This window comes from Gadus morhua, chromosome 23, assembly GCF_902167405.1.
Source record: "Gadus morhua chromosome 23, gadMor3.0, whole genome shotgun sequence".
NCBI classification, from domain to species: domain Eukaryota; kingdom Metazoa; phylum Chordata; class Actinopteri; order Gadiformes; family Gadidae; genus Gadus; species Gadus morhua.
The window spans coordinates 23,167,790-23,185,581 of record NC_044070.1 but is presented as its reverse complement, the minus strand read 5'-3'; the positions used below and the strand labels follow the sequence as shown (position 1 = coordinate 23,185,581).

Genomic DNA, 17,792 nt, shown 5'->3' with positions numbered 1-17,792 from the left:
ATATGCTCACTGTGTGCTCAGTGTGTGTGTGTGTGTGTAAGCACTGAGAGCAGAGATGTTGAACAAACAGCTGTGCCTTTCCCCTCCAGCAGCCCTTCTCTCTCCCCCCTACCTATCTCTCCACTCACCTGGCCTCCGTTTAGAAGTCCCTGTGACCCCAACCAATCAGAGCGCTCAAATGCTACCCAGGTGCCCTTCAAACATAAACCCGAGAGAGCCCAAGAATGAGCAACGAAGAAAATCATTCAGCCCGTAGCTCTGCTGAAATCGCCTACGACCAGCTCCTTGGTTCAGCCTGTTCTTCAGTGCGTTTACTCACTGTTACTTATTCATTCATATATTCCTTCTCTTGTGAATAATGCCAGCCTCCTGTAGAGTTACAGATGTATTTTTCTTAAATTGTTGAATCGATTGAATAATAATTGTTTTTCCAAAGGGCTGTAATGGTTATTTTCTAGTGTTTTGCATCGTAGTTTGCAAACATTTTCCGGCAAGGGTGGAACTGGATATTTCACACTTAAAAACCAAAAATGTAACATTTGTTTAATAAAATCACCACTCACATTTCCATGACAGAGAACATAGTTTCCCTTTGAATACAGGATACGGTAGAAAAGCAAACAACAAACACATTTACCGCCATTCAAAGTTAATAAAACATGTATCGTCGTTTCTACCCTGAAGTTGACAGGGAGACAGACCGCATCAGAAAAACAACGTGGACTTAGCCACACAAACACTTACATTTCAGTGTAATTTCTTCTGCCATTCACCTTCATGTGGCCTTTATTCAATCCCCCCATGCCCTACTCCATGGCAACCCTGCCTTGTTGCTAATCATCCTAGATAAAGACATAGATTCAGTCTGCTTTAGCTCATCATTCACATAGTTAAAGCCCCCTCTCGCAGCAAACCAGATATCTCCGGATTCCATAAGATTGAATGAATGATTTTTATTCCTACATTCGATCTTAAAAGAATAGTCTTCTATCCAGATGGATCACAGAGCCATATTTCAATGGGGACTGTGTGACCATATTACAAAATAAAAGCCCCCCATTGAGAAGTGTTCTATGTGGAAATTCAGCAATTTAAATCCAGGCACTAATGTGATACCTGGGTCTTTCCGGGTTCTTTGACCATGCTTACAAAGCACTTGAGAAAAACCAAATCTTGGCCCAAAAAAAAACGCATCCATTAAAGATTTTCAAAAATCAATTGCAGGGAATAAGTGAGGACAAATTCATGTTTCTAAAAGGTAAATTAGGTAGAGCAAATATGAATACCAATTATTTCCAAATGCTGATTCTGTCATTTTGAGTCCAGTTCTAAAAATGCCTTAATGTACCTTTTTATACATCGCTTTCAGATTAAGACTTGACTGACGGCTATAGCATTTGGAACAAATTACTCTGAAATTATAGCACTCAAACTATACTTTCAGCGCCTTTAATGACACTGCATTTACACCTCTGGGAAATTTAGTGTTGTATTTCTCGATGAATCCCAGCTACTATCCATTTAGACATCATTATTGAAGACTTTGCCAACCTTTTGCCAACCTTAAATTCCAGAAAACATGTTTTCGAGGCTGTTTGCTGGAAATAGCTTTTAGAAAAAAAAATCGTGCCTACCGCTATTCCCCTCTGTTTCAGTCCCTTCAGAATGCGCTGTTTCTGGTGTCTGTAACTTTAATGCAAATGAACTGCTGCCCATTGACCAATGAGCTGTCAGAGTCAAGTGATTGTTGCCATGCGCGGACTCCTGGAGCTCTAGGCTATATCTATATAATATAATATAATATAATAATAATATTATATAATATATAGGTATTTATACTATATTATATCTAATATCACGGGCAAAAGCTATGTGCGCCTCGGATGATATTATTAATCATAAAGACTGCGCCTGACGTCTCTGGTACTTCCACAACAATTAAAGACTCGTAGTGGGGGTTATCTCGGCCGTGGTTGAGAAGAATTGGGGGAAAGGTACTTTGGCCTTGACTCTCTGAAGTCCATATTGAACCGCGACATGGAGGAGAAAGGGATTGAACTCCGGGAGCTGAACTGCCGGACTGTTGCCGAGCTCCACCCAGTCCGCTCCGGCGGTTGTACTCCGGGAGCTGAACTGTCGCCGAAGTTTCGGCGGCAGTCCGGCGGGGGGAGCTCTGCGGCAGTCCTGAAACAGATTCGCTCGTTTGGTTACTGTAGGTGGGGTACTCTCAGAAATGCATTTCTCACTCAAAAAATCATGTATGGACCTTTTTCAAAGTTTGTATGCGTCTTGGAGCACCAGAGACCCAAAACAACACCCCGAATCCCAGGAAAAGTGTTGTTTTCATAATATGTCGCCTTTAATACTGTTGCACACACATGCAGACAATTAAAAAGAACAACTTAGAATGATATATCAAAGGGGCTGAATGGTTTGGCAAAAGTGGCAATCATGAAGGTTTCCATTTTGTTATCTTCGGCGAACACTTTGGCAATAAGCTTCAATTTTCCCCAGAGATTCCCCAAACAGTGTCGCCACCAAAAACCAATAAAAATAAATGATAGATACTGCAATTAGTTTCAACAGTGGCCAATAGGCTCCTTCAACCATTTGGCGATCGATAGTATCTTAGCAGTATTTTAATTAAAGGTCACATATAAACAAATTGCATCTGATTTAGTTTCATCAATACCATGTGGATCTGCACATGCGTGCTTGCATGGAGACCCAAATAACCTTGTCTTGGTTTTTCAGATTCTTAATCTCACTTACTGTTTTCTTCTCTCTCTATGGACTCAAACTAAAATAATGACGAGTTGAATCACAGACACACACACAAACATGCACACACACACACACGTACGCACACGCACACGTACGCAGGCAGGCAGGCAGGCAGGCATGCAGGCATGCACGCACACACACACACACACAAACACGTGCAAGTGTATTCACCTGGTAGTTAATAGACGCAGAGTATCTACTGCTGAACAGATGAATAACAAACAATGGAGGTTTATAGGGGAGTGCCGAGGGGAGCTAATAAAGGATTATAAAAATAATGATCACCCTTTGGGAGATCCTGTTCTCTCCCATCAGAGAGCAAATAAGATTGAAAAATAACAATAGGAGAGCGAGTTGTATTAATTTGTTTCGTTCTTGGGGGTTCTGTGTTGGGTCGTGTAGGTGGATCGGTGGGAGGGTCGCTGGGGGGGTCTGTCTGCGGTGGAATTGGAGCATGGCTACGGGGTCGGAGGTGAAACTTCTTGTTGACTGCCTATGGGCATGTTCTGCACAAATATTGGCAAAATGTCCATGACGATAAAAAGACAAAACATTATCTGGGATCTCGAGTTGTTCCTCGAGTTTTATGTATCGTTATGTACGTCGTATGTCTTCTAAGTATTGCGGTTTCTAATCAACAAAATTAATTTGTAATGCTGTTTACTGTTTACCAAATTACTACTACTCCAGTTAATTCAGTTCTGTCAGGAATCAATCATGTCTTAGATTTAACCATTAATCACATGACTGGTAATACTATTTTGTTCAGCGGTATAGTTCCAATCTTTTCTGCTGCTCCCTGCTGCAGGATTTAAAGCATGATACACACGCATGTCAGATGCAGAATATAAACAGCATACCAACATTTGACAAAAGGGAGCCCTATACAATCCCCCACGGGATAAATCAGATATCTCGACCCATTGTATAAGTTATATTCAATACAGAGCAGAACCTAAGCAGGACGAGGCTGGGGTGGTTGAGGGCCCTATTCGGTTCAGCACACAAACAAAGAGCTTGCGTGTTGTTGACGGATGGCACAATCTCTGTGTTCGTCAATCTACTTATTAAGTCTTAAAAACAAGATGGCGTCGACGGGTGAACTACTGATGGTATTGTGTGTATAAATGTCCTTTTTAATAAACAATCTGTACACTTACAAAGTTATCAATGCCTCGTTTTATATGTTAAGACCCGTATTATACTAGCAAAGAAGTGTCGGGCTACTTCTAGCCTTTAAAGGGGTTTAAAATAACGATTTAGTTTTTACCATAACACATGACCCCCATCGTTCGAAGTTTATAGCGTTTTGGTAGAATCGGCTAAAAACAACCAACTTAAGAATGCGTATGCATGCGCCTTTTTGCTCCCAAACGAACATCCCAACTCGCTATAATGCTAAACATATGCCAGATCCATTTTACCCCGGATTTGTCCTTTATCTTTGCAGTGTGTGTTTTGAGGAGGCAGGTCTTAAATTGGCGGCCTATCAGTGTACGTGTGTTGATTGGACCACGTTAGCTGTCAGCTGATCAGGGGCGAATGCCTTAAGTGTCCCACCAGAACTACTCCCATGTATAGGAGGTTAGGAAATGCTCATGGATGCTCTCCGGTTGGCTTTGAACAGCTTGAACCAAGAACCTGAAGGTCAGAGAGTCAACTAGTTGTCCCGCCCCCTTGACCCAACATTACAGCAAATAGAGCCCTTCATCGTAACTTCCTAATAAACAACTTAAGTTTATTCTCCTTGAAATCAAGCTCTTCTGATATGACAGCAAAACTCAACAACTTTGTTGATAGACCAATCTGAAGAAAAAACAAAATCATTCTACCATACATTTTTTGCTTTAGATAATGTATGGATGTACAATTCTTTGCTTGAATAAAACTGAATTATGCTCATCATGGCAAGCAAAAATAAAACCGGAGGAAATGTTTTTGAATTTCCACAATCATTTCATCTTTGGCTTGGATCACACCTGGTGCATCAGTATGAACTAAAAAGAAACGTAAGTGCTCATTATCCACTGCTGCACACAGCTTACAAGCCAATTGAGAGAGAGCAACGGCCACGAAATGGAAGGAAATAATGAGGTCTAGGTATGAGCGATGCAGATTAAAAAATGCATCGCATTGTGCATTCATATATTGGAAAAAATATATAGTATAAAAGATTACTTAACTTGTTTATGCAGTATAGCTAAGGATGAAATACCTTTCAATTAATATATATAATTGGTAACACGAGTTACGTCGATTTTTAACAAAAACAATCATAGCCAACTGGGCAGCTACTCATGAAAGCTTTCATAACTAAACGTAAGAATAAACCTTTTTCATAACCGTTCAGTGGGAGTATGTTGGTGGCTCGTGCAGATGCCGAACAGTGCAGATGGCCATCTTTGAATACAAGTTAACTCATTGGCCTGCTTGGTCACGCTGGGCAAAACATTCATCGTAGGGAGGACAGAGTGGTAACATCCTGTTAAAAAATCAAATGTTTGATTCATGCAAAAAAATTGCCCCTGGTTTTCACCATAATCCTTAATCGAACAATTTATTCACTTTGATAAATGTGATTATTTGATTCATCATTATTCATTATCATAAAATAATAAAAGACCAAGGCCGAAGAGTGACGTACAGGGGGCAGGGTGGAAAGTTATTTTCCTTAAGTTAGCCACTCTGCCCGGGGACACAGAGTTATTAGCTATGATGCACACAGAGGCTGAACCGACGACCTCACCATGGGAAGCTTATTAAAAGATATTGCTCTAATGGTAAAAAGCCTCACATTTACCATTTACCTCACCTTCCTCCGCAATCATTGCATTGAGCTCAGCGCTGCATTAGACTTATTAGGGTTTTTCCGAGCACGGCTGGGGCCAGAAATCAGGTGATTTGCATCCATACGACACATAACAGCCTTGGAAGGTTTGGTGCTTAACTTTCGTGTCTTTCAAGTCAATCAGACTTGTTTGCCATCTAATATATATATATATATATATATATATAACGACTGTTTTTTGTTATTTTATTATGTTATTGTAGTTAAATGGAGTTACTTGTGTACAAACATTATCCAAACGATAAAAAATATATACTTAAGGTATTCATTCAAGGATTTTTTTTATTGTTATTCAAGGTAAGGGTTTCATTTGGTATGTGAAACCCTTGGGCATAGCATAAAGGTAAAAAACGATCTATGCATGTTATCTTAATTTCCGAGGTTTTCTTTTCGGTTGGAAACGGGTCCAAATGGCTCTTTGAGTGTTTAAGGTTGCCGACCCCTGCTGTAGGCGAAAAGTAACCATTTGTTGTGAAAAAAACTTGTCTTATATGTTCCCATTCATATGAAACGTATCGGTAAAAAAATGCCCAAAATGCTAATTATCATAACATTTTATAAATACAATAGTTATAACTTAAGGTATAATAACACTTTTCATGTTATGCAGCTGTAATTCTATGAGAAAATATGAGTAAAGAAAAAAAAGTGCATCTGCATAATCTCATAAGATTATTGTTTATCACTATATCAGGTTTTTATTGTAACATTCTGTAGTGTGGCTTTGCCATTGATTCTTGAATCACCCGTTCGGTAATATCCCCCCTCCTTCCACTACATCTGTGATCTGATTGGACGGTACGGCAGAGGGAACGTCCTCGGCTTGTGCGTGTGTGTATGTATGTGTGTACGCGAGTTTGTGTGCGTGTTTGTGTGTGTGTGTGTATGTGTGTGTGTTTAATGGTATAATAGTGAAGAGAGGCGAAGGCAAGCCGTAGAAACCTTGACTACCAGACCTGCCTACAAACTGTTCTCTGCTGTGTCTTTCTCTCTCTCCCGCTGTCTCTCCCTCACGCTGTCTCTCTCCCTCCCGCTGTCTCTCCCTCACGCTGTCTCTCCCTCACGCTGTCTCTCCCTCACGCTGTCTCTCCCTTTAGATTCAACCTGCTGCTATATCGTTTTCTTTCCTATCTCGTGGCTCGTCCTCCCTCGTGCGTGTTCCAACAGTCAACTCCTTCAAAGCTCATTCCCTTCCCACACCTGAGTGGGGGGCTGCGAGGCGGGCGGGGGGCTGTCGATAGGGTGGGGGGTCTGGGTGCGGCGGCACATCACTTGACAGACGGAGATCAGAAGACCTTGGGAGACAATGCGTGGCTTTTTCCGACCGAACTGATCAGCTGTGGATCAAAGAAGGCGACGGACCGCTTTTCCCCCTCCCTCCCTCCCTCCCTCCCTCCCTCCCTCCCTCCCTCCCTCCCTCCCTCGTTTCTGCCTCTGCCGCTGATGCCTCGCACCACGCGTTCCCACGGCAGGGGAAGCAGCGGCGAGGACTGAAGAGGGATGGATTAACAGCGGCCAACGTCAAAGACCGCCCGCTCCACACTATGAACGCCACTCAGCTCTATGGGCTCATCCAGGCTTACCACTCCAACGCCAGCCGGGGGGCCGCGGCGCCGACGACCCAACCGGACGTACCCCCGGACGCCAAGGAGGACCCCTCCGCGTCGGGGTGCTACAAGCAGCTCCTGATCTCCCCCGAGGTCTTCCTCACGCTGGGCATCATCAGCCTGTTGGAGAACATCCTGGTGATCGCCGCCATCGCGAAGAACAAGAACCTCCACTCGCCCATGTACTTCTTCATCTGCAGCCTGGCCGTGGCCGACATGCTGGTGAGCGTGTCCAACGCCTCGGAGACCATCGTCATCTCGCTGATCAACAGCGGCAGCCTGCCCATCCCCGTCACGCTCATCAAGAGCATGGACAACGTGTTTGACTCGCTGATCTGCAGCTCGCTGCTGGCCTCCATCTGCAGCCTGCTGGCCATCGCCGTGGACCGCTACATCACCATCTTCTACGCCCTGCGCTACCACAACATCGTGACCGTGCGGCGGGCCATGCTGGTGATTGCCGGCATCTGGGCGTGCTGCACGGGCTCGGGCGTCCTCTTCATCGTCTACTCGGAGAGCACCACGGTACTCATCTGCCTCATCACCATGTTCCTCACCATGCTGGTGCTGATGGCCTCGCTCTACGTGCACATGTTCCTGCTGGCGAGGCTGCACATGAAGCGCATCGCGGCGTTGCCCGGCAACGCGCCCATTCACCAGCGCGCCAACATGAAGGGCGCCATCACGCTCACCATCCTGCTCGGGGTGTTTGTGGTGTGCTGGGCGCCCTTCTTCCTGCACCTCGTCCTCATGATCTCCTGCCCAAGGAACCCCTACTGCACCTGCTTCATGTCCCAGTTCCCCATGTACCTCATCCTCATCATGTGCAACTCCGTCATAGACCCCATCATCTACGCCTTCCGCAGCCAGGAGATGAGGAAGACCTTCAAGGAGATCTGCTGCTGCTGCTACGGCCTGTCCCACCTGTGCTTGTGAGACAAGAGGGAGATTGTGTGCGCCACAGGAGAAGTGGTCGAAGAGGGTGCTGGGGGGATTGAATCTGCTGCTACAGAAATGAAACTTTGGGATTGGTTTGAAATCGGTTTGAGGAGTGAAGTGGTTCTGGGTTAGTGGTGCTTTTGTTCTGATCGCCTGGGGGGGAAACTGAACCGGGCTTTGTTTGATTCATGACAGCAAGTCTGTCAGCTGCCTTGGGTTTAGAAAAGAGTCAGGCAGTGGGAGAGGTAGGTGTACGACATGTTGTAGATAGGAACCTGCCTTGCCATGCTTCTCCTTAAAGCTGATTTTTTCTTTTGCTTTTGTATTCTGTACGTGTAGTACCATTCAAAAAAGTGCAATTTAACCTTGACAAAAAACGTGTGACAGGGTGTTTGTAAGATTAATATATGTGTGTTGCTTGAAATCTGTCAGAATCTTTATTTTTTTTTATCTTCACAAGCAAATCAGGAATGTCATTCATCTTTATAAGATACGTTGAAATATGTATATATCAGATGAGGCACATGTGATGAAGGACAGCGGTTTGTTCAGCAATGAAAGTTTAGGAAACGAGAGAAGAAAGAAAGAGAAAGTAAAAAGGATATAATTATTTGTATTGTTTTGATAATCAAATCTGAAATGATCGCAGTAAGGCTTACAAGTTTTTATGTGCACAAAAACAAAAAAGGTATTATGTGTTAAAGGTTAGAGGTTAAAAATGACCTCAAGATCTTTTCAGGAGATCAAAGACCGACGAGTCTGCTTAGGCTACTGATGTTTGCGCTGACCCATACAAGGCCACTATGAAATGCCTTCTGTGACTGAGTAGCTCGCTTTGAAATGTCGCAACACAAAGGCAATTTGCACACGTGACTAAAAAAATATATATTTTGTCGACTGTTGGGTAAAATAGACAAAAAAGAAAGACTGAATGTATTTATATTATGAATGTATTACTGCCTTATCGTGTGATGTACTATGTTTGCCTTAAATATGTTGCACATAAAAAAGAAGAAAGTGGATATTTCTATTCATCTGTGGTAGTCTTTCATGAGCAGCTTCAATTATTGCATTAATAAAGAAAGTAATGCTGTCTACTGTCCTTAAAAGTGTGGGTTTTAAAATTGAAATGCTCTTCATAGACCCGTCTAAGCCTTTGATATGTCAGATTAAATCTGTGCCAGTATTTATCTTTAATATTAACCTTTTAAAAGAAGAACAAATACACACCACTGAAATGAAGCAACCCATGTTGTGCTCCCCCTCAGGAGCTGTATTTATTTACCAGTCTCTCCCCATCGACTTCAACCTTTGAGCAAAGATTACTCTGTTGACATTTAACCTGAAAAAAACAGGATATAAGAGATGCAAAGATACAACAACCCCCCCTTTACTTATGTGCTGTTTTTCTGCTACACAGCGATGAGACAGCTATCTGATGCCTCCCATGGGCTTCATACACCTCAGTTTGGATCCGCTATCAAGGATTATCTAATGCGTACTTAAATATGGATTAAAGTTTGAATCATTCTTTATTGAATAACAATCAGTTTGACTCCGCAAACCAACTCATTATTTCATCGCTTTGAAGCCGAACCAGGCATCATAGACCAGAGAATTGATTGAAAGGTTTATTCATAATAATGTCAGGGTGAGCCATTGTACTCACTCTCTCTCTTTGACTCTCTCCCATTCAGTATTAAACATCAAACTGTGAATCACATATCAATTCAGCATCAACATTTACCCCCACTAGCTCCATGCTGATAACTTCTAGCAGGGATATAAACGTCATCATTAAAGGTTTAGTTGACAGATAACATTGAAGTTGTTCCCTTGTGGACGACTCATACTCCATTGTTCTTCTTCTTTGCAGTTTATCAAGGACTTGTGATGCGGAGAGCAGCCTGGTTGGAATGAGTCCATGTTGACTGCTGCCGTGTTGCCCTGGACACTGTACATAATAGCGGCATTTGATACCTAGTCAGGTACTCCCTGATACAAATAATTAACACACTTAAAATGTTATTCGGGGCTGACTGAGCTGTGCGCTTTGCAGTCCGTTTTGAATTGCAAATATTTCCGAGTGGAATACTACAAAATTAATAAAAGGGAAAGAAGGAAATGAAAAAGGATTAAGGAGTCAAAATATAAGATTCAAACAGGTACACCACAGAAACACATTTTGGCTGATTACGACATGCTTTCGTAAAATTATTATCTGGATATGCTAATCAAATATATTTGCATATATATATAAATAGCTGAGTGGTCATTTTTTGGCACAACAATGGGAGAAGTACTTCAGGTGCTGAACATCCGATGACATTCTTTAAAAAGACAAAAATATAAAAGGCCCCCGTTTCATTAACAATCATGAATTACATTTTACAAGGGTCTCTCTTTTGGTCCTTTTAAAGGGGAACCTAATTCCAAATGGATTTGGTAATCCTGTGTTTCTTTAAAGGCCAAACATCGACTAATGGTTTCTGTGTAGCAAGAGGGCCCCTATTTTAACATACGAGTAATATAAAAATGGCAAACCTCAGTCATTGCAAGCCATTTTAAAATAAAATAACTATCAGCCCTAGCTGGGAGAATCGGGACGTAGCCATTAGTGACATGGATGTACGTGTATCGTAATGTTTGTGTGACTGTGATGGATTCAGAGCATGTCTCTGGATGCTCTTTGGCGTCAGTAGCTCAGCAGGTAGAGCGAGACCTTCTGGGTCAAAGTTAAACCCCAGCTGCTGCCGTGCTCCTCGCCTCCCCGGGGTCCGTGTCCACGCTACAAGTTGACATGGCCTTTACCTAGGAAATTCTTTCCTATTCTTCCACACAGCGACAAATTATCTTGTTGCTGTGTGTGGTCAGGCAATATCGTAAGCCTCACAGCATGATTGCCAAAGTCATATCTGGGCCAAATTGTCCTAATCAAATCTATCCCACCCACACTATGGTTAGAAGGATAGGTGATGACCGAAAGGACCAGATTGCGGGTACATGCGGCCGGGATGGGTTTTCTCAGGAGGGTGGCTGGCGTCCCCCTTAGGGACGGGGGGAGAAGCTCGGTCATCCGGGAGGAACTCGGAGTCGTGCCGCTGCTCCCTTGCTTAGAAAGGAGTCAGTGGAGGTGGTTCATCTGGTAAGGATGCCCACTGGGCACCTCCCTAGGGCGGTGTTCAGGGCCCGACCAGTGGGGAGGACGCCTCGGGGGGAGACCCAGCACCAGGGGGAGATATAATACCTCAGCAATGGCCTGGGAACGCCTCGGGATCCCCCCGAGGAGCTGGCCAATGTGGCCCCGGCAAAGGGAGGTCTGGGGCCCCCCGCTGGAGCTGCTGCCGCGCGACTCGACCCCCGGATAAGCGTTTTTGAGGATGAGATGAGATGAGATGAAAACCTAACTCTACTTTCCTAACGCTGCTGGTTTACTTTGCCTCATTGGCTGTATGATAAGACAATCAGAGTGCTTTTTACATTCCATATCACTATCTGAAGTCAACATTGTTTAAACGAAATACAAGATGAACCTTCAAATATGACCTGGGCAATTTTGCTACGTGGCAAACGATATAATTCTTCGACAAATCGATGAACGTAAAATTGGAACATGAGCCGCCATTTGCAGCCAGAAGAGCACGATGTGAATTGTAAACCACGCTTAAGCGTGGTTGGACCGAGGTTTGAAAAACACTTTAAACACTGTAATTTTAAAGTTAATGTGGTTAAAGTGTTGAAGTGCCCTGAGAAAGAGACATTGGCCTTTACTGGTCCTCGTGTGGTCTTGCGCGGTTGACTCACTGCTGGCGTGGGCTGTGTTCATGTGTGCAGTTAGGGGTGAAATTGAGCCTAAGGTGTGCCACAGAGATTACCACTAACCCTACCGCTACGGTATAAATGCTGTCTGTTTAACGATTAGACCGGGATGGAATCCAGTCCCCTGTCAATAATAAGCCAAGCTATGGAAACGCTTGCCAGAAAAAATGGAAATTAAATCCAAAAAAATAAGAAAACAAAAATTACATATTCAGGTAAGAAAATAATGTATTGTTAAGAAATATGTTGTTTGTACATGGCCTTACCTGACATAGCTTTCAAATCTGGTGGACAAAGATAACAAAGGCAATTCTTTTTTTATTAATACCAATTATGTATTGCTTACAACTCAAAAGTATGGTCAATTATCAATAATAAATAATAAATGATAATGGTGAATGGAACTTAGTCCTGTCTGTCTCTCCGGTTGCTAAGCAGGCTTTTGTGAGAGCTGTTCAATGAAACTTCAGGTGTCATGGTCTGTCTGTTTCGTTGTCTTGTTTTGGTGTGTTTCCTGTTTTACTTTGGTATCTCTGTCTTGTTTCTCCCCATGTCCGGTCAAGATCCCTCCTGTGTGATTACCGCTCCCCTAATGTGTTTCAGCTGTTACTCGTTGCGTGCCCTGTGTGTGTTTGGTATTTAAGCCCTTGTCTTTCCTTTGTTCCTTGTCGGATCATTGTAGTTTGTGGTGAGTTGTGTTCCCGGTTTTCCCGGTGTTCCCTGGTTTACCCGCGTCACCTGTGTTCTCGGTGTTCCCTGCCTTTTGCGTTAATAATTATCCGTTACCTGAACCGTCTGCGATTGGGTCCTGCCTGCCACCCGCTAACCGTGACATCAGGGGCCTCATGTACTAAGGTTGCGTACGCACAAAAACGTGGCGTACGTCCTTTTCCACGCTCACGTTCAGATGTACAAAACGTGAAATGACCGTAAAAATGTGCGGTCCCCACGCCAGCTCCAGAGCTGTCGTACGCACGTTTCTACAGCTATTGTTCCTTTGGCGACACTTAGAGGTGACGCTGGGAAACTGGGAAAAAAGGTGAAAACAATGACTCAGAGTGATTTGCACATCAGAGACACACTAATGAACAATTAACACGCCTTGCAATTATATGGGTGGCTATAAAAGCATGCGCAATGGATGAAGAAAATTGTTTTAAAAATGGCTGCGTTAGCGTTGTTAGAGGACATCGCAAATGGTCAAATCCGAATCCGTGCCCTCTCCTTGCTTGTCTATTCAAAAATAAAAAATTTAAGTTAATAAACACGAGTCAAAGTCTTTAATATCCTGGCATCTTTACGCGCGACTTATGTGTATTGCAAGCAGCCAATTGTATGACCACGTATAATTACAGCATTTATGACTTCAGCATATTTACCTTGGGGATGATCGGCGTCCCCTTCATGGGCTCCCACCACTCCGGTGAGAGCTGTGTCACCGATCAAAGCGGCCACTCTCAAATCGAAGGGGGAGAGTTCCCCCACTCCCGTCCCCCCACCTGTTGCGGTCACGCTTCGGCTGTGGGCAGAAACCCTCCGCTTCACCTCCACCTTGAGGTCTGACCACTTTTTTTTAATTTCAGAGTGTGTGCGCTGCTGAGACCCCACTGCATTGATGGCCTCGCAAACACACTCCCACTCACTTCTCTTTTGTTTTGCATTTATCCCTGTTGACAGGGTTCCAATAGCATATGCTTGCGCATTTCTACCTCGTGGAGCAAAATCTCGAGCTCAGACTCCGTGAAGTTTCGTTTTTTGCCTCTGTTCATGGTGCCAGGTGATCGGATTAAGAGGTGAATCTCAGGTCCAGAGGCCTATTTAAATGAAATTGCATATTTAAATGAGGGCGTGGACAGGGAGGAGTTTGGCACCTCGGCATGTGCGCTCAATTCCACGTTGATCGAGATGTACGAAAGAAACGTGCTTGGATCCATGCGTTCGCACACTTTGATACATCTGAATTTATTTGTGCGTAAGACAGTTTCTGGGTTTTGGCGTACGCCAAGTTTCAGTATGAAATCCACGCAAGTCTTAGTACATGAGGCCCCAGGTCTTTTGCTCCGTCTTGAGCCTGGAAAGGGCCACCAGCCAACTGCATGTTGCATGGTATCTGCAAGAACATTTATGTTGTTCAGAAAAGCGCTGATGTACAGTATATATTAAATACATCTGAAATATCGATTTTATTAACAGCAGATGACTCGCAGTTTGTAGTGACAATGTGTTTTTGTAAAAATGCAGTTGAGCAGGGCTAGAAAATGTGTGTTCTACTTCATAACTGGAAGCCACCTAACTACGTCCTCGCACTTAAAAATGTGTGCTTAGCATTGTGACGCATCTCTTCCTAGCTTTCTTTGTTGTAAGTAGGGAATGGGTTAACCTAGCGATTGATAGTGCTTGGCACTTGTTCTACAAACATCATTACTGTACCGACAGCAATGTATTGTTTCTGTTCTTCTGACAAATTTATTTTTGTACGCTTTGGATAAAAGCGTCTGTTAAATGCCCAAAATATAAATGAAAGGGCATAAAATAAGCTTTACCTTCTTAAGGCTGAGACCTAAAGGTGGGGTTCCAAAAACCTCATTAATTCCAAAAAATCTCCAACGAAATACTTGACAAGATGGTACTGAACAGATCATAATACTAATAAAACCGGAATGATAATATTTTTAATTTTGCGGGGAATGACACAATTCAAAACAAAAGAAAATGTACTACATTTATACATCTCTTTTCTAACCAGTGCCCACTCGAACCACTTTACAATACTGCCTCACATGTCCTTCACCCAATCATACAAGCATTCACACACCGACGGTGGTGTGAACCATCAAAGGGAACAGCCGTGCAACCTTCTGGTTGCCAGCCGACCCGCTCTACCTCCGGCGTCACACGCCGCCCGATACAAAATTAACTTTGCCGGCTTTCACAGAAAAAACAGTCGGAAAGGTTCTGCTCTGCCGCCGTGGTGTCCCCAGCCAACAGCCTTCCGCTAACATCCCCTGAAGCGCAGAAGAAGAGTGAGTCACCTTTGAGACGTCATGTGGCTGAGGGGCCACCCTGATACGAGCCTCGGAAGGTCACGGTGTAAGGCTTGTATCAAGGGCCCCGCCGGATGACCTTTGAGTACCGGTCCGCAGTGCCTTGAGTTCGGACGACCGGTCAGGACGAGCCATGTTAACGCCAATAAATATACATATAGAAGCTTCAGCGTAGTTTACAGCATTGTTGGTTGGGCTAAATTGCAATGCACAGTTGACATGAATACTTAATGTTTTATATTCATTTTACTGAGAAATCATAATGAGACCAACAATTTTAAGTTTTCGTTTTTACAGTGTATGGACTGGTTATGTCTACCACAGTTGCAGTTGTTAATGATAAATTAGTAACAGTGTGACGGTCCCTGTCTAGTGTTGATGTGGTTGACCAGTTATTGTTTCTCCTATGTCCTTGAAGGTACCATCATCAGAGTGGATTTGGAGCACCTGGTTCAGGCGCTCCTAAAAGTATAAAAAACCCAGACTCAGCTCGGCTCTGGTCTCTCTCTGGCATTCGCCAGCAGCAGCAGCAGCACATTCTCTTTGTTTTGTTTCTGCTTAGTTTTCACAATATAACTTCAGTTGTCTTAAGTTAATATAATAAATTCATTAGTTTATTGCCATCTTTTGTCCTATGCCATATTTGCTATACCCTATGCCGGGTTATGACAACAGTGGAAAAAAATATATTGGCCCATTTAAATGTTGTTTGTAGTCGTGTTGTAGCTGTTACAGTTGTGTTATGCCCTTTGCAGTCTTGTTGTGGCTTTTAAAGTTTTGTTATGCCCTTTGTAGTCTTGTTGTGGCTTTTAAAGTTTTGTTATGCCCTTTGCAGGTGTGCTGTTGCTTTTAAAGTTTCGTTTTTTCGGTTAGCAGTTGTGTTGTGGCTGATGTGTTTTCCTGTTTTTCTCATTTGGAAAGCCTTTTGATTTTGCAGCTTGTTCACCAAATCTTGGCTACCATTGTTAAACACATTGGAATCACGCATGGCACAACCGTGAGGGACAACACACTCTTTTATCACTGTTTGCACAATAAACAGAAACAAACAGATGAACCTACATGAAACCAAGCAGCTGGGCTGCAGTAATCTGTAGGGGTTGCCTGGTAACAGTCCAGTCCCAGTCTAGTTGCAGAACAATTTGTGTTTGGGAAGCCAAATAAATGATTAAAAAAATCACGAATCATAATCTGTTTTGATTAGTTGTATTACCGTTACCTTAATGATAGTGGGTGTTACTGTTGTATGTGAGCAATATCACATGAGAGGCCGTGTTGTTAAAACCGAGTCTCAGGTTTGGTCGTAGCTGCACGGCTGCAGGCCAAGTGGGGGAGATAATCACACAGCAGTCCCTCCGATGGAGTGGAGGATGGCACTTGAGGCATAGCATCCTAAATTGCATGTAGTTCTTGAATAACTTGAGACACTCTTCTTGAAAGGAAAATGTTTAAAGGTTATTCCGCATTTGTATTGATGTGATAAGATTCTCAGCGTTATAATTTATCTCACCCTAATGTGTAGTGGTTTTGCGAAGTACTCACAGTGGTTAGGCACACACACACACGCACAAACAGACGATTTTCTGTCCTGGTTACAAGGGCTTGCAAGACAACAAAATGTAAACATATTCTATTAGAAACAGGGCTAATAATTCATAAACAAATGTGTCCAATTCTGAAGCAAAATTATCAGCTGTATTTTATCTGGCCTTCGAGTTTACAACAATAATGCATGTTCATGATGAGCTACCATATGACTATACAAGGTGAGGTTCCAGAAGGCGACATTTTTAGTTTTTTTCCAAACCATCCCCACCACACTGTAGAACAACATAGAAGTGAAAACCCAGAATCATATTTTAGAAAAGTCTTAGAAAAGCCTAAAATATATATATTTTACGTCGACGTGGAACATATTTGGTTTTGCCTTGTTGTTTAGTGTATGTGCCTAATGGTGGTATGAGCATAACAAGCCTGGCGTAATTAAAATGATGGGCTTACTAGGACGATTATGACTATCGGGCTAGTAAGTGCAGGGAATGAAGCTGGCCGCATCGTGCTTGACAACCTTTTGGATCACTGTGACATATTATGTCCCCGTAAACTTTTCGCTTACGGACCGTGGCAAGAGAATAGGGGATGGCTTATCTCAGGAGCTGGAGTGGGTTTACCTGTAAACGGAAGGTTGCTAGATCAAACGCTGGCCCCTCCTATCTAAATTTAAGTGAGTTTCGAGTGTCGAAGTGTCTCACACCACACCCTAACTTCTCCCAATGACGTGGATGTCACCTTGCATCATTGACTCCGCCGTGGATGTGTGTATGGAAAGGTTTAAGTGGATTTCGATAAAAGCACTTAAACCTTAAGAGAGATACGTTCGTATGTCTCTCGCGCACACCTGACACATCTGGACTGGCTGCGACATTTTTATGTATTGGATTTTAATGAAAGCCTAGCAGGAAAGAGCTTTTCTCTGCCTGCTCCTTCAATTAAGAAGGACAGCACAGTGACATCAGTTTCTCGTCCGGTCTTTATATCTCCCCCCTCCTCCGCAAACAATACGGATTTGGATGAGAGTCCACAGCCAAGACTGTTGGGAGAGAGAGAGTGCTGTTGGATAATGTGCAGAACGCCGGTCATCAGCAGAGAAATAGTCCGCCATAGAAGTTGACGTCGCTTAGCAACCGGACACGCTGGGGTTGATAACTTACCGGACTACATGCAGAGTGCCAAGAAAGACACTAACAAATA

The 17,792-nt window shown here is 43.4% G+C and overlaps 1 protein-coding gene across 1 annotated transcript; it reads left to right on the top strand.

The window, feature by feature from the left end:
* The first annotated feature begins 6,255 nt into the window (after positions 1-6,255).
* mc4r (melanocortin 4 receptor) lies at positions 6,256-9,468 on the top strand. Its single transcript, XM_030349602.1, has one exon. The coding sequence runs from the start codon at positions 7,177-7,179 to the stop codon at positions 8,173-8,175; it is 999 nt and encodes a 332-aa protein (XP_030205462.1). The 5' UTR covers positions 6,256-7,176; the 3' UTR covers positions 8,176-9,468.
* The last annotated feature ends 8,324 nt before the right edge of the window (positions 9,469-17,792 follow it).